Source organism: Phyllobates terribilis, unplaced genomic scaffold (assembly GCF_046119375.1).
Source record: "Phyllobates terribilis strain yellow unplaced genomic scaffold, ASM4611937v1 Scaffold_5__5_contigs__length_657084704, whole genome shotgun sequence".
Lineage (NCBI taxonomy): Eukaryota > Metazoa > Chordata > Amphibia > Anura > Dendrobatidae > Phyllobates > Phyllobates terribilis.
The window spans coordinates 602,597,659-602,614,872 of NW_027362765.1; the positions used below are offsets into that span (position 1 = coordinate 602,597,659).

The 17,214-nt window shown below is 46.5% G+C and overlaps 1 protein-coding gene across 21 annotated transcripts in view; it reads left to right on the forward strand.

Annotated features, from left to right (window-relative positions):
- The window catches only part of KCNMA1 (potassium calcium-activated channel subfamily M alpha 1), a 731,255-nt gene that overhangs the window by 516,164 nt on the left and 197,877 nt on the right, over window positions 1-17,214 (forward strand). For all 21 annotated transcript variants that reach the window (XM_073686045.1, XM_073686039.1, XM_073686043.1 and 18 more), the window contains one exon: window positions 2,902-2,988. In XM_073686045.1, the coding sequence (XP_073542146.1) occupies window positions 2,902-2,988 (87 nt within the window). The remainder of the gene's footprint in view (window positions 1-2,901; window positions 2,989-17,214) is intronic.

Here is a 17,214-nt window from a genome sequence, read left to right on the forward strand (position 1 = left end):
GGCAGCAGTGAACTGTTACGGAGTCAGTTTCTACATAAGTAATTGCATATATATTACAGCATTGATGAAGTCATCAATATGAACTAATAAATTACATTAACACAATGTCCCTGGTATAGAGGTTATCTAACCTTTGCATCAGGGGTAGAGGTCATGGGGACTGGGCCTTGGAGCCTTAAGAGTCTTCAAATAACACGTAATAGGGGCCCACTTACAGATTTTGCATTTGCACCCATGAGCTTTAAAGGGGTTGTCAGGACAAAATGAACTCTGCCCGAGAGGCCGCATAAGTAGAAATATCAATGTCTATCAAGCTCACCTACCAGCATGTACCTAGTTCCCAGGCTACTCCGAGATCTGCGCAGAGACTGGAAATGGTGATGAAACCGTTCCACCAGGCACTGGACCGCTGTGGACTGTGATTGGCTGCAATGGCCAGGTGACTTTTCAGTAGCATGTCATTGGACTTTTTATTATGACACACTGCTCACAGTCACCTGAACGCTGCAGCCAATCACAGGCGGCAGCAGACCGGCAGCTGGTGGAATAATGACATCACCACTTTGTCTCAGTACGGACCACAGAGCTTACTGTGGTGGTCCCAGGTGGGTGCCAGTTGTTGAGTATGACTGAGTTTGTTACATTTTACATATCCAGTGTTCTGGGCAAAGTTTTATTTTGCCAGAACCACCCCTTTAAGTTTTATTGCTTTACACATTGTAAATATAACAACTATCGGCAAATCTAGAAATTATCTGACTAGATAGAATGGTAAAGAAAACACTATGTAAAAAACAATCTTGTCAGTCCTTTCTGTCTTCATAAGTCAGAGGTTGTAAACTTTTTCGTTTTAAATGTGTCTCCATTAAAGGGAGTGTGTCAGCCCAAGCTGACAGTATAAACTAAGCACATAGCTTTGTGAGGGAGATGGCCAGTGGTGGAACGGTGCGCTGAGCCTCTCGGCCAAACCAGTGCTCCAACGAGAACCCTTATTAGCATAGGTGATTAAACCCCAGGTTCTGCAGAATGAAAGCAGAAATTACAAAACTAAAGGTGCTGCTTATTATAGGAGCCATATTCCTTACAGAGCTATGAACTTAGTTTATCCTCTCAGTTTGTGAGATTTGTGAGCAGTAAACCCTAATCTAACAACACAATAACAAAGAATTAGTTGTGCAAAATTTCACTTCTATAGGTGCTTTAGTGCCACCTATTCATAGGTAAAACATATTTTCTGTGTAAGCTAGAACATAAAGAGACATTTAAAGGGGTTGTCTGACCTTTTAGAAAATATAGAAAATGATGTCTATATGCAGATAATGCCACCTTAGCGTAGAAGAATTTGCTTTTATCATTATCTGGCACAGCCCATGCAGCACAGTTGTTTTCATGCCCGAAGCATTGTAGAGATTGGGATTACTAATATAAAGTACTACAGTTGCAGTCCCCTATAATTTGCCTTTACTTACAGCTGCTTGCATGCTCCTGTTTTACAAGGTGTCTTTACAGACAAAACCTTACAAACTCATTTAGACAAGCCGAGAATCAATCGTTCAGTGTCTGTTCTTAAAAACACTTGTGGATGATAATTAGCTAGTGTAAATGTACTGTAGATTACCCAAGAAAGGAGCAAGACCCTTGTTTGCGTGGTGAGCGTCAGCATAGGGAAAAATCGTTGCTGGCAGCTCATTGCTCCATATAAGCAGATGATGTATTGCCGGCAGAACTTCATCTTTTCAGGACACTTGTTGATGAGCCAGTAAACAAACACTCGTTAATGGGTCCAAATTCACCTGGACCTTTGGACATGACTATGCTACTTGGACTTTTTACAATCCCCTGTCTTTTGCCCACCATATGAAATTCACCTCCGTTGGGGAAAGTAGGAAGAGAAGCAAGGTATTAGTAGTAGAGATAGCAAGCAGAGGACAGTATGTGCGATTTCCAAAATTTGAAGGAGTGGAAGATAACCATGTTTTCAAAGTATAAGATGTCATAAAACTGGAGATAAAAGCTAGGAGCATGGGCATGTGTCTGCAAGTGAGATTGGCCTACAAGACATTTCAACTTTAAACAATACATAAATAAGTGATAACATCTACATTTAAACAATTAGCACACAATTTTTGAAGATTGGGAAACCCTTACACTTCCAATAGATGTTTTTAAGTTACATTTTATCCTGTATTCCACATTTGGATTTATCAAAACAGAATTTCAGTATGTTTCCACTTTTATTCACTAAACCAGGGATTCAGGAATAAAGTTTGGTATATTTCCTTCCAAGCTATAAATTCAATACAAGACAGTTATTACTTTATAGACTTAAAGTAAAACAGAGGATACGACCTAGCTCCAAAGTGCAGCTTTCACTACTGCTTTTGTTTTTCATGCAATAATTAAATGCACCATTAACCCCTCCCTCTACAGATCCATACTGGATTTTTTACGTTTTATCTTTTTCTGCTAATCGTAGTCAAGTTTTAATATTGTATATAATGCTGGTTCATAAAATAAAATATGAAGCTAATAGTATCATTTTTTATAGCACTCCATACTAATCATTGGTACCTAAAATCACAATGACAATGACTGAGTCCATAAGTAGAACACATGTTTTGACTACTTTGGTATTCATTTTAAGGTTCATTGTTAAAACTCTTTAAAATTTTTGTTATAGATATTTGGGATGTTTGTCCAGCTTTCTTTGCAGCCCTAAAAGTGAGCCCAATAACTGCTCCCTCTCATTTTGTTGCCAGCTCAGATATTGTCATTTGTGGTTGTAAAGGGTTCTAGCTGGAGGGGATAATGGGTTTATTCCACCAATGACTGGATAGATAATGAACTCATAGTGAGATTCAGTTCTAAGCATGTTTTCACCACATTTTTACTTGTCCCCAGGATTATTATCAACCCAGGAAACCACGTGAAGATTAAAGAAGGCACGCTTGGATTCTTCATAGCAAGTGATGCCAAGGAAGTTAAACGGTAGGTTTATTACTGTTATGGTTTTTCTTTTATCATATTGACTTCAATTATATTGTTCAAGGTAATATAGGTTCTTTACCATCTTAAAATCTTAAAACAACAAATCTTACAACATGCCCTGTGGTAGATTATCCCACTTTCCTGCAGAACTTTGTGAAAATATAGTTTTTTGATTCCTTTTTTATGCGTTTTTAATTCAGTTTTTTTTTTAAAAAAATATGCGTTTTGTTTGGTTCTAAGCTAATTTACTCTCATTGGAGAAAAACTGCAGTACAAATGCTGATAGAGTTGACATACTGAGTTTTTTTTTATTTTTTTAAAAAGTATTTCTTTACCTGAGGTACGCAAAGAAAAAAGTGCACTGTGTGATGCATAGTGCACTTGTTTATGTTTTAATATCTGTCACTATTAGTGTTGAGCAGGTAACTCTTTTGGCGAGCCTGCTCGAGTGCTCGCCGAGTATTTTGGCGTGCTTGGCATTTCATTCACTGTCGCCGCGCCTGCAAGTGTCACGGCTGTTAGACTATTCATCACAGCATTCTGTGTATGGTGCTTGTTTTTGGAAAATGCTGAGTTATGCCAATACTATGAGTTTCTATGGCAATTGGAAACCTTATAAAGGCCTCCGTGTAAGCAGGTTACTTGGATGCAACAGCGCAGACAATGAGGAGATAGTGGTACTTAAGCAATACTATTTATTTAACCAACACAAAAAGGAAAATCTATTTATAAGTATATATGTATACAAGTAAGCACTATATAGCAATGCAACTAAATACAATATCTATGCAACGTTGTATTACATACACTATTCTGGCTATCTATATGTTAAATGACTGTTAATGCCTTTATGTCTCAACTTCACGGGCGTCACTCTCAGTACTAGGCTTGTCCCCGTCATAGTCTCTATAAATGCCTCTGATTGTTACACTGGCCCTAGCGGGGGGTCACCGGTATTTCTCGCTAGGCCACAAGTCCTAGATTTGCGAGTCAGTGGGTATACTGTGTGCTCATCCCACCGGCCGTCTCCGTTCCCTAAAGCATGGCCCCATCCCAAACCCTGTACTGTACGTCTGCACTGGAAGTAACTGCCCACAGGAACGGTCCTCTGCTACAGCCGGATTGTCTGCCGAGCCTGTTCCAGATCTGTTCATGGTCTTCTACTGTGCTGCTTACAGACTTCTACTGGTGCTGCTTATAGACTACTACTGGCATTGGTCACAGACTTCTACTAGCGCTGCTCACAGACTTCCACTGGCACTGGTCACAGACTTCTACTGGTGTTGGTCACAGACTTCTAATGGCGCTAGGCATGGATCTTCCTTACAGCTCAGGCCTTCTCCGGCATCTGGCTGCTCTCGGACCGTTCTGTGGCGATGGTGGCTGTAAGCCCACTTAACAGCCACATGGCCTGTCCTGGTACAGGTTCTGGCGCCAACTTCTTGGCCCGGCCAGGCCTTTTATAATTAGTCACTATGGCACAGGTGTCACCTGACCTAATGTCGTCTTTTAAACTCTTCCTGTGGGACTATGGTTTCCCACTAACAAGTTCTTAATACTGTAATTCTTTCTTTTCTTTCACTTTCGCCTTTGACCAGCAGATGGCGGTGCTCTCTTGCAAATACTCAGCTAGGCATTAACTTCAGCTGTTTTCTTCTCTCTTGCCCACTTCCTTACATCCGTATCTGCCATATATCCCAGCCTATCAGATCCCAGTTTTAATACATACATAAGAAAAGTTTATTTGTGAAAAAAAACTCCACAAAAAGTCGCATGTTTGATATTACTATAAAATTATATTATTACTTGTCCTTGCTGTTTTTGTTAACCTTGCCTAAAAAAATAAAAAGTCATATGTATCCCAAAATGGTACCAATAAAAACTACAGTTCATTATTTTAATAATAAGCTCTCATACAGTTCTGCAAATAGATAAAATAAAAAGTTTATGTTCTCGAAATATAACTAACAAAAAAGATTTTTTCAAAGTGATTTTCTGTGCGAAAGTAGGAAAAATGTATAAATAGGACATTACTGTAACAGGGGAGCATTATACAGGGGAGGGGCCCAGGATGTGTAGCATTATACAAGGAAAGGACCCGGGATGGGGAGTATTATACAAGGAAGGGGCCCAGGAGGGGGAACATTAAATAAGAAAGGGGCCCAGTATGGGGGGGGGGGCGCTATATAAGGAACAAGCCCAGAATAGGGAAGATCATATAAGGAAGGGACTTACGATAGGGAGTATTATAAAAGAAAGGGACCAAGGATGGGGAGCATTACTCAAGACTAGTGTTGAGCCACCCCCGTAGTGTTCGGGTTCGGTTCGTCGAACACCGGGATGTTCGAGGAACTGTTCGTCGAACTGTTCGTCGAACACCTTAGAACACCGTCGAACACCGTTAAAACCAATGGCAGGCAAACAAAAACACATAGGAACACATAGAAAACACCTTCAAAGGTGTCCAAAAGCTGACAAACTGCTCAGAAGACGCTTTCTTTAAAAAAGCCGGCCGGCAATTCAGCAGCGGCATACACCGGTACCCGACAATTTAGACATGAAGGAATAGAGCATCACACATAGATTAGATAGATAGAAACATGTCAGTCACATATATATGAAGTACAGTGACAGTGTTGCTTACTGTACTTGTCATTTAGTGTAAAGGATTTATTAAAAAATATAATAGTGTTTTCGTGCACCGTCTCTTTAAAAAAGCCGGCCGGCAATTCAGCAGCGGTACCCGACAATTTATAACAGACAGAATAGAGCTTCACACATAGATTAGATAGATAGAAACATGTCAGTCACATATATATGAAGTACTGTGACAGTGTTGCTTACTGTACTTGTCATTTACTGCAAAGAATTTATTTAAAAAAATAATAGTGTTTTCATGCACCGTCTCTTTAAAAAAGCCGGCTGGCAATTCAGCATCTGTACCCGACAATTTAGAATAGAAGGAATAGAGAATCACACATAGATTAGATAGATAGAAACATGTCAGCCACATATATACGAAGTACAGTGACAGTGTTGCTTACTGTACTTGTCATTTAGTGTAAAGGATTTATTAAAAAATATAATAGTGTTTTTGTGCACCGTCTCTTTAAAAAAGCCGGCCGGCAATTCAGCAGCGGTACCCGACAATTTATAACAGACAGAATAGAGCTTCACACATAGATTAGATAGATAGAAATATGTCAGTCACATATATATGAAGTACTGTGACAGTGTTGCTTACTGTACTTGTCATTTACTGCAAAGGATTTATTAAAAAAAATAATAGTGTTTTCATGCACCGTCTCTTTAAAAAAGCCGGCCGGCAATTCAGCATCTGTACCCGACAATTTATAACAGACAGAATAGAGCTTCACACATAGATTAGATAGATAGAAACATGTCAGTCACATATATAATAAGTACAGTGACAGTGTTGGTTACTGTACTTGTCATTTAGTATTAAAATAAAGGATTTATTATTAAAAAAAATTGGCGTGGGGTTCCCCGTAATTTTAGTCTCTAGCGGAGGTTAAGCAGACAGCTGGGGCAGATGTTTGAAGCCTGGGAAGGGGGTAATACCCACGGAGCTTCCCAGGCTACTAATATCAGCCCCCAGCTGAATACCTAGCCTTTACTAGCTATTAAAATGGAGGACCCCCCCAAAAAAATGACGTGGGGTCCCCCCTAATTTAATAGCTAGCAAAGGCTAGGCAGACAGCTGGGGGCTGATATTAATAGCCCAGGAAGGGAGCCATGAATATTGGCCCCCTCCCAGGCTAGAAACACCAGCCCTCAGCCGCCCCAGAAATGGCGCATCCATAGGAGCAACCTCATCCTTACCTTTCCATGGTTCCCAGGACAGCTCCAGCTCTGCTACATCGAGATGACAGGCTGGACCGCAGCAGAACGCTGCCATCCAGCTTGCCATGCCGCACACACTGAGAAGCGCAGGCATGCTTGCGCTCCTCAGTGTCTGACTGTGATGGCATCCAGATGAGCCGACAATGAACTCGGCTCACCTCATGTACGTCACTGACAGCGTGGGAAAATTCTCCTGCACTCAGCGCTTCAGCGTGAGAATTTTCCCACGCTGTCAGTGACGTGCATGAGGTGAGCCGAGTTCATTGGACATGGAAAGGTAAGGATGATGTTGCTTTATTATTTTACTTTTATTGCAGGAGATCATTGGCTTCAGCTGGAATGGGCGTGGCGGTAAGTATGGTTTAATTTAGAACAATAAAGAATTGTGTGTTTATTTCAATTAAAGGACTTTTTTCTGGGTGTTTGTGTTTTTTTTAAATACTTTACTAGAAATTCATGGTGGTCATGTCTAATATTGGCGTGACCCCATGAATTTCGGGCTTAGGGCCAGCTGATAATGCCAAGCTGGCCTTAACCCCTTTATTACCCAGTGAGCCACCGCACCAGGGCCCTGGATGAGTTGGGTACAGCGCCAGAAGATGGCGCTTCTATGAACGCGCCATTTTCCGGGGCGGCTGCGGACTGCAATTTGCAGCGGGTGGGGCCCAGAAAGCTTGGGCCTCCCTGCGCTGCAGATTCCAGCCCCCAGCTGCCTAGTTGTACCTGGCTGGACACAAAAATAGGGCGAAGCTCCACGTATTTTTTTTTTAAATTCATGAAATTCATGGAATAATTAAGAAAAAAAGGGCTTCCCTATATTGTTGTGTCCAGCTAGGTACAAATAGGCAGCTGGTGGTTGGGAGCAGCCCGTTCCTGCCTGCTGTACCTGACTGGACACAAATATAGGGCGAAGCCCCAAATCAATTTTTTTTTCATTATTTCATGAATTTCCTGAAATAATTAAAAAAAAATTGACGTGGGGCTTCGCCCTATATTTGTGTCCAGTCAGGTACAGTAGGCAGGAACGGGCTGCCCCCAACCACCAGCTGCCTATTTGTACCTGGCCAGACACAACAATATAGGGAAGCCCTTTTTTAAAAAAATTATTTCATGAAATAATTAAAAAAAAATTGACGTGGGGCTTCGCACTATATTTGTGTCCAGCCAGGTACAGCAGGCAGGGACGGGCTGCCCCCAACCACCAGCTGCCTATTTGTACCTGGTTGGACACAACAATATAGGGAAGCCCTTTTTTTCTTAATTATTCCATGAATTTCATGAAATAATTTAAAAAAAAAATGCGTGGGGCTTCGCCCTATTTTTGTGCCCAGCCAGGTACAACTAGGCAGCTGGGGGCTGGAATCTGCAGCGCAGGGAGGCCCAAGCTTTCTGGACCCCACCCGCTGCATATTGCAGTCCGCAGCCGCCCAGGAAAATGGCGCGTTCATAGAAGCGCCATCTTCTGGCGCTGTACCCAACTCATCCAGGGCCCTGGTGCGGTGGCTCACTGGGTAATAAAGGGGTTAAGGCCAGCTTGGCATTATCAGCTGGCCCTAAGCCCGAAATTCATGGGGTCACGCCAATATTAGACATGACCACCATGAATTTCTAGTAAAGTATTTAAAAAAACACAACACCCAGAATAAAGTCCTTTAATTGAAATAAACACACAATTCTTTATTGTTCTAAATTAAACCATACTTACCGTCACGCCCATTCCAGCTGAAGCCAATGTCTTCTGCAATAAAAGTAAAATAATAAAGCAACCTCATCCTTACCTTTCCATGGTTCCCACGACAGCTTCAGCTCTGCTACATCGAGATGACAGGCTGGACCGCAGCAGAACGCTGCCATCCAGCCTGTCATCCCGCGGACACTCAGAAGCGCAGGCATGCTTGCGCTCCTCAGTGTCTCGCTGTGACGGCATAAAGATGAGACAAGCTCATGTCCAATGAACTCGGCGCACCTCATGCACGTCACTGACAGCGTGGGAGAATTCTCCTGCACTCAGCACTTCAGCGTGAAAATTCTCCCACGCTGTCAGTGACGTACATGAGGTCAGCTGAGTTCATTGGACATGAATGAGCTCACCTCATGCACGTCACTGACAGCGTGGGAAAATTCTCACGCTGAAGCGCTGAGTGCAGGAGAATTTTCCCACGCTGTCAGTGACGTGCATGAGGTGAGCTCATTCATGTCCAATGATCTCAGCTCACCTCATGCACGTCACTGACAGCGTGGGAAAATTCTCCTGCACTCAGCGCTACAGCGTGAGAATTCTCCCACGCTGTCAGTGACGTGCATGAGGTGAGCTCATTCATGTCCAATGAACTCAGCTGACCTCATGCACGTCACTGACAGCGTGCGAGAATTCTCACGCTGAAGTGCTGAGTGCAGGAGAATTCTCCCACGCTGTCAGTGACGTGCATGAGGTGCGCCGAGTTCATTGGACATGAACTCGTCTCATCTTTATGCCGTCACAGCCAGACACTGCAGAGCGCAAGCATGCCTGCGCTTCTCAGTGTCTGCGGGATGACAGGCTGGATGGCAGCGTTCTGCTGCGGTCCAGCCTGTTATCTCGATGTAGCAGAGCTGAAGCTGTCGTGGGAACCATGGAAAGGTAAGGATGAGGTTGCTTTATTATTTTTCTTTTATTGCAGGAGATCGTTGGCTTCAGCTGGAATGGGCGTGACGGTAAGTATGGTTTAATTTAGAGCAATAAAGGAATGTGTCTTTATTTCAATTAAAGGACTTTATTCTGGGTGTTTGTGTTTTCTTTTAACTTTGACTATGGGGTTAGTAATGGGGGTGTCTTATAGACGCCTCTCCATTACTAACCTGGGCTTGATGTCAGCTGGCATTATAAGCTGACATCAACCCCAACCCTATTACCCCCTGCCACCGCACCAGGGCAGCATGGAAGAGCGAGGCTAAGTGCCAGAATTGGCGCATCCTATGGATGCGCCATTTCTGGGGCGGCTGACGGCTGGTGTTTCTAGCCTGGGAGGGGGCCAATATTCATGGTTCCCTTCCTGGGCTATTAATATCAGCCCCCAGCTGTCTGCCTAGCCTTTGCTAGCTATTAAATTAGGGGGGACCCCACGTCATTTTTTTGGGGGGTCCCCCATTTTAATAGCTAGTAAAGGCTAGGTATTCAGCTGGGGGCTGATATTAGTAGTCTGGGAAGCTCCGTGGGTATTACCCCCTTCCCAGGCTTCAAACATCTGCCCCAGCTGTCTGCTTAACCTCCGCTAGAGACTAAAATTACGGGGAACCCCACGCCAATTTTTTTTAATAATAAATCCTTTATTTTAATACTAAATGACAAGTACAGTAACCAACACTGTCACTGTACTTATTATATATGTGACTGACATGTTTCTATCTATCTAATCTATGTGTGAAGCTCTATTCTGTCTGTTATAAATTGTCGGGTACAGATGCTGAATTGCCGGCCGGCTTTTTTAAAGAGACGGTGCATGAAAACACTATTATTTTTTTTAATAAATCCTTTGCAGTAAATGACAAGTACAGTAAGCAACACTGTCACAGTACTTCATATATATGTGACTGACATGTTTCTATCTATCTAATCTATGTGTGAAGCTCTATTCTGTCTGTTATAAATTGTCGGGTACCGCTGCTGAATTGCCGGTCGGCTTTTTTAAAGAGACGGTGCACGAAAACACTATTATATTTTTTAATAAATCCTTTACACTAAATGACAAGTACAGTAAGCAACACTGTCACTGTACTTCGTATATATGTGGCTGACATGTTTCTATCTATCTAATCTATGTGTGATTCTCTATTCCTTCTATTCTAAATTGTCGGGTACAGATGCTGAATTGCCGGCCGGCTTTTTTAAAGAGACGGTGCATGAAAACACTATTATTTTTTTTGATAAATCCTTTACACTAAATGACAAGTACATTAAGCAACACTGTCACTGTACTTATTATATATGTGACTGACATGTTTCTATCTATCTAATCTATGTGTGATGCTCTATTCTTTCTGTTCTAAATTGTCGGGTACCGGTGTATGCCGCTGCTGAATTGCCGGCTTTTCATGTTTCACTGTGAGCACTGTTCCCATCGATTTGGGCAATCACTGTAATGCCACAACCACCATGGCTGTGGCATTACAGTGAGTGACAGACAATCCCTGCATGATTGGTGCTCTAAATAGCGCCAGACATGCAGGACACGCTTTTGGTGCACGAACAGTTATCGAACATAACCTCGAACAGCCGAATTTTTTGCAAATCGTTCGGGTTCGTCGAACAACTCGAACACCGCCCAAAACAGCTCGAATTTGAGATTGGCGAACAGTTCTAGTCGAACACCGCTCATCTCTACTCAAGACAATGACCCAGGATGGGGGACATTATACAAGGAAGGGGCCCAAGATTATGGGTGCCATTATACCAGGATGGAAGTCATTATACCAGGTTGGGGCCCATGATGGTGTACATTACACCAGCAAAGGGCCCAGGAAGGGGGACATAAAAACAGGAAGAGGCGCAGGACAGGGGATATTATAACAGGAAAGGGCACAGGATGGGGGACATTATCATTTGGGGGAGAACACGCATATCATTATAGGATCTAGAACGCTTCAAGTGTCCATACATCTGACCAACATGCAGGTGGGGGCCAAGGTTCAAATTTTGCACCAAGGCCTATTGAACTCTAGTTAAACCACTGCACTGTAATAAAACCATCCTGCAGAATAAACTCAAAGGGGTATTCCCATCTCCAAAATCCTATCCCAATATGTAGTAGTAATAATAATATTATTAGCAGATATCTCCAATTAGAAATGTAGTATAGTTTTGCTGATTCGCTGTGCAACTTACCCCATGTAGGGAATTGCAGGGCCTTAGGTATCCATGGTTACGTCCAATGATATAGTGACAGTTGGTTAGGTAGTTGCTAGTGGTCGTAACCATGGATACCTAAGGTCCTGCAATGCCTGCACATGAGGAAAGAGACACAGCAAATCAGAAAAACTATACTACATTTCTAATTGGAGGTATTTGCTAATATTATTATTATTATTACATCATCTATGTAGCGCTGGCGTCCCTGCCCTCTGCTAGGCAGGGACGCTGCTCCCCTCACCGCTCTGTTCCGTGCCCGGCGTCCTCTCCCCGCTCTGCTGTCAGCGCGCGCTCCTTCCCGGCGTCCTCCTCCCGCTCTGCTCTCAGCGCGCGCTCCTTCCCGGCCCCTGTGCTTAGGGCGCGCGCGCGCGCGCTCCCCTCCTCTTAAAGGGGCCGCGCGCGCCGTCCTAAGGAGTCCCCGGCCAATGGCCGGAGGACTTCATCATATATAAGGCACCTCCTCCAAAATGGAGGTGCCCGAGCAATGTTGTTTGCACCTGTGTCTCACCTGTGCTTCAGCCCTCAGGTCCCGTTGCCAGTTACCTGCCAGTTACCTGCCAGTTTCCTGCCAGTTTCCTGCTAGTTTCCTGCCTGATTCCTGCCTGAATACTTGTTAACTGTCTGCCAGTCTGAGGTCCGACGGTCTGCCTTACTACTCCTGTCAGTCTGTCTAAAGGACCAGCCTGCCCGCTCACCTGGGAGCGCATATCAGCTACCTGCCTGCTTGCCTGAGGTCCGACGGTCTGCCTTACTACTCCGGTCAGTCTGTCTATGGACCAGCTTGCCCGCTCACCTGGGAGCGCTTCTCCGTTATCTGCCTGCTTGCCAGCCTGGAGGCTCCGTTGTCACGTGCTGTGACCACCAGCTATCTCAGAGACTCTTGCCCGCTCACCTGGGAGCGCATCTCCGTTACCTGCCTGCTTGCCAGCCCAGAGGTCCCGTTGTCACGTGCGGTGACCACCAGCTATTCCAGAGACTCTTGCCCGCTCACCTGGGAGCGCTTCTCCGTTACCTACCTGCCTGCCAGCCCGGAGGTTCCGCCGTCACGTGCCGTGACCACCTGCTATTCCAGAGACTCTCGCTTGCTCACCTGGGAGCACACATCTACCATCTGCCTGCTAGCCTACCCGGAGGCTCTGCCATCACAGGTCGTACCTACCCCTTACCCAGAGACTGCCCTGATCACTTGCCGTAACTCCCTGTCCGTTCACCCAGAGACTGCCACCCGCTCCCTTACAAGGGCCGCCCCCTTGTATAGTAGCTCAGAGGTTCCGCCTCCCGGACCCGTTACAGTTTGCTCGGGCCATGGAACCCGGTGGCACCCAAGCTCCCTCGCTCTCGGACCTCTGTCTTGAACTGTCCCGTCAGAGGTCCCAACAGGAGGCCATCCTGGGTCACCTGCGGAATGTTAATACTCGCCTGAACACTCTGTCTGATCCACCAACAACCTCCGCCAGTGCCATATCTTGCAATCCGGCAGCTCCGCTGCCCACTAATACTATGGTATCCTACCCCGGACCCCGGCTTTCTGCACCTCCTCGCTTCGGAGGCGACCCCGTCCAGGCTCGGGGCTTCATAAATCAGTGCACCCTGCACTTTGAACTTTTGTCCCATCAGTTTAATTCCGACCGGGCCAAAATTGCCTTTATCATGTCCCATCTCACCGGGGAGGCCCTGGCCTGGCTAAATCCTCTATGGGAGAGAGGAGACCCCCTGGTGTCCAACTTGCCTGCTTTTCTCTCGGCTTTCCGGAAAGTCTTCGACGAACCCGGACGGAAGACCTCATCCGCATCCTCTCTGCTACGCCTCCGTCAGGAGGGTCTCACCGTGGGCCAATATGCCATACGGTTCCGCACCCTTGCCTCGGAGCTGGCCTGGGATAACGACGCTCTGGTATCCGTCTTCTGGGAGGGTCTGTCCGGTCGTATTAAAGATGAACTTGCTGGTCGGGACATTCCTACCTCTCTCGATGATCTAATAACCCTTGCCACCCGGATTGACCTACGGTTCCAGGAGCGTGCCAAAGAGGTCATCCGTGAGAGAAGGATTCCACGTTTAGCTCCTACTTTCCAGAAACCCGTCATTCCCTCCATCTCTCCCCAGGTACACTCTCCTGAGCCTATGCAGGTCGACCAGACCAAGATGGTCAAAACCCGTCAGGACTCACGCCGTGCCGAGGGGAGCTGCTTCTACTGTGGCAGTAAGGAGCACCGGATCCGTGCCTGCCCGGAGAGGTCGGGAAACGCCTGTGTCTAGGTTCGCTCAGAGAGGTCCACCTAGACAAGAATAAATCCTCTCCATCCCTGCTGTTGTCAGTTTCGATCATCTACGGGGAGAACCGTTATTTCGAACTAGCCCAACTTGACTCTGGAGCAGCCGGGAACCTTATTTCACAGTCCCTGGTTGAGAAATACCGCATCCCCACCAAACCTCTGGCTGTACCCTTGTCTGTCGCTGCCGTGGATGGGGGCCTCTTACCTCGCCCCATTCAACTCATCACCGAATCCATTACCCTGCAGGTGGGAATGCTGCATTCTGAAAGTATCTCCTTTCATGTTCTGCCTGGACTCTCTCACGCCCTCTTGCTAGGTCTGCCCTGGCTCCAGAGACATGCACCCGTGCTAGACTGGCAAACCGGAGAGGTCCTTCGCTGGGGACAAGACTGTCATAAAACCTGCCTGGTTCCCGTCCATCCCGTCCGTCCCTCTCCTACCCCAGCTAATCTACCTGGACTTCCGATTCCTTATTGGTCTTATGCAGATGTCTTTAATAAAAAGGAGGCAGAGACATTACCACCACATAGACCATACGACTGTCCCATCGATCTGCTACCCGGTACTACTCCTCCCCGTGGGCGTATCTATCCTTTATCCGCTGCTGAGACCCGGTCAATGTCCGAATATATTGAGGAGAATCTGGCCAGAGGATTCATCCGGAAATCTACCTCCCCGGCGGGAGCAGGCTTCTTTTTCGTCAAAAAGAAGGACGGCTCTCTCCGTCCCTGTATAGACTATAGAGGCCTAAACCTGATCACGGTGAAGAATAAGTACCCCCTTCCGCTCATTCCAGAATTATTTGATCGCCTGAGGGGGGCTAGGATCTTCACCAAACTGGACCTTCGTGGGGCGTACAACCTGGTTCGTATTCGTCAGGGGGATGAATGGAAGACGGCATTCAACACCCGGGACGGCCACTATGAATACCTGGTAATGCCCTTTGGTCTCTGTAACGCTCCTGCCGTCTTTCAAGAGTTGGTCAATGACATCTTCCGGGACCTTCTCTACTCCTGCGTAGTGGTGTACCTGGACGACATCTTGGTCTTCTCTCCGGATCTCCAGACTCACCGGAGGGACGTTCGTCAGGTCCTGCTCAGGCTAAGGCAGAACCATCTCTACGCTAAATTTGAGAAGTGCCTCTTTGAGCAGACCTCGCTTCCGTTTCTGGGCTACATTATCTCTCAGACCGGCCTACAAATGGATCCTGAGAAACTGTCTGCCATCGAGAAATGGCCCCGACCGGAGGGGTTGAAGGCCATTCAGCGATTCCTGGGCTTCGCCAACTACTACCGCCTCTTCATACCACACTTCTCTTCCCGGACGGCCCCAATTTCTGCGCTCACCCGTAAAGGTACTAATCCCAAAGAGTGGCCACCCGAAGCAGAGGAGGCCTTTCTTTCCCTTAAACAGGCCTTCTCTTCCGCCCCGGTGCTGCATCGCCCAGATGGCAACAAACAGTTCTTCCTGGAAGTTGACGCCTCCTCCTCTGGAGCCGGAGCGGTACTTACTCAAAAATCATCTTCCGGGAGGATGGTAACTTGTGGCTTCTTCTCTAAACTCTTCTCCTCCTCTGAGCGCAACTATTCCATAGGAGACCGAGAGTTATTGGCCATCAAACTGGCATTGGAGGAGTGGCGTTACCTGCTCGAGGGGGCTCTTCACCCGGTAATAATTTACACTGACCACAAGAACTTGGCTTACCTCCAGCATGCCCAGAGACTTAACCCGCGCCAAGCCCGGTGGTCCTTGTTTTTTGCTCGTTTTGATTTTGTCCTTCATTTTCGCCCGGCTGACAAAAACGTCAAGGCGGACGCCTTGTCTCGGTCCTTTCTGGTGTCTGATCTCGAGGAGGATCCGAAACATATCATCGACCCCGCCAGAGTAATGCAGGTGGCTCCCGTGAGTCTAAATCGTCTTCCTCCTGGTAAGACGTTCGTACCAGTACCTGATCGGGAGAAGATCCTACACTGGGGTCATTCGTCTAAACTAGCTGGCCACGCCGGTCAGAAAAAGACCCTCCAGCTTATTACCCGGCACTACTGGTGGCCTAACCTGCACAAGGATGTAATAGACTTTGTTTCTGCCTGTGTGTCCTGCGCCCGCAACAAAGTTCCGAGACACCTGCCGGCCGGCCGCCTCCTACCTCTGCCAGTACCTGCTGCCCCCTGGCAGCATATAGCGATGGACTTCATTACTGATCTACCCGTCTCTGCCGGTTGTACGGTCATTTGGGTGGTCGCTGACCGCTTCTCCAAGATGGCTCACTTCATTCCACTGCCAGGTCTTCCGTCTGTACCCGAGCTGGCTAAAGACTTTATCCGCCACATCTTCCGTCTTCATGGCCTGCCCCGTCACATCGTGTCGGATCGTGGGGTACAGTTCACTTCCCGTTTCTGGAGAGCCACTTGTAAATTGCTGGACGTCACCCTGGACTTCTCCTCCGCTTACCACCCACAGTCTAATGGTCAAGTGGAGCGGATCAATCAGAACCTGACCAGTTACCTTCGGCACTTCGTTAATGCCCACCATTCTGACTGGGTGGATCTCCTGCCATGGGCCGAATTCTCGTACAACAATCACGAGAGCGAGTCTTCCTCCAAATCCCCGTTTTTTGTAGTCTACGGTCAGCATCCTCGGATCCCGTTTCCCGTCTCCACCTCGGCGGACAATCCGGCTGCGGAATCTCTTGTTAACAAATTTTCCTCCATATGGGAGAGTACCCGGTCCGCACTCCTTCTGTCATCCGAGCGTATGAAAAGACACGCTGACAAAAAACGTCTGGACCCTCCTCAATTCCGCCCTGGGGATAAAGTCTGGCTCTCGTCCAAATATGTCCGGCTCAAGATCCCTTCCTATAAGTTAGGGCCTCGGTTCATCGGCCCACTGGAGGTCATCAGTCAGATCAACCCGGTGGCCTATAAATTGAAACTCCCGGCCAACTTACGGATCCCTAACTCCTTCCATGTGTCTCTCCTCAAACCTGTGGTGCTTAACTATTTTTCCAAGTCTACAGGTACGCCTCCTGCTCCGGTTTCTGCTGAGGACGAGTTTGAGGTAGAGAACATTCTTGCCACCAAAAGGGTAAGAGGAAAGACCTTTTTTCTGGTAGATTGGAAGGGGTTTGGTCCTGAGGAGAGAACGTGGGAGCCCCGGGAGAACATCCATGCCCCTCTCATCCTAGCTAAATTTCTGTCTGGCCTA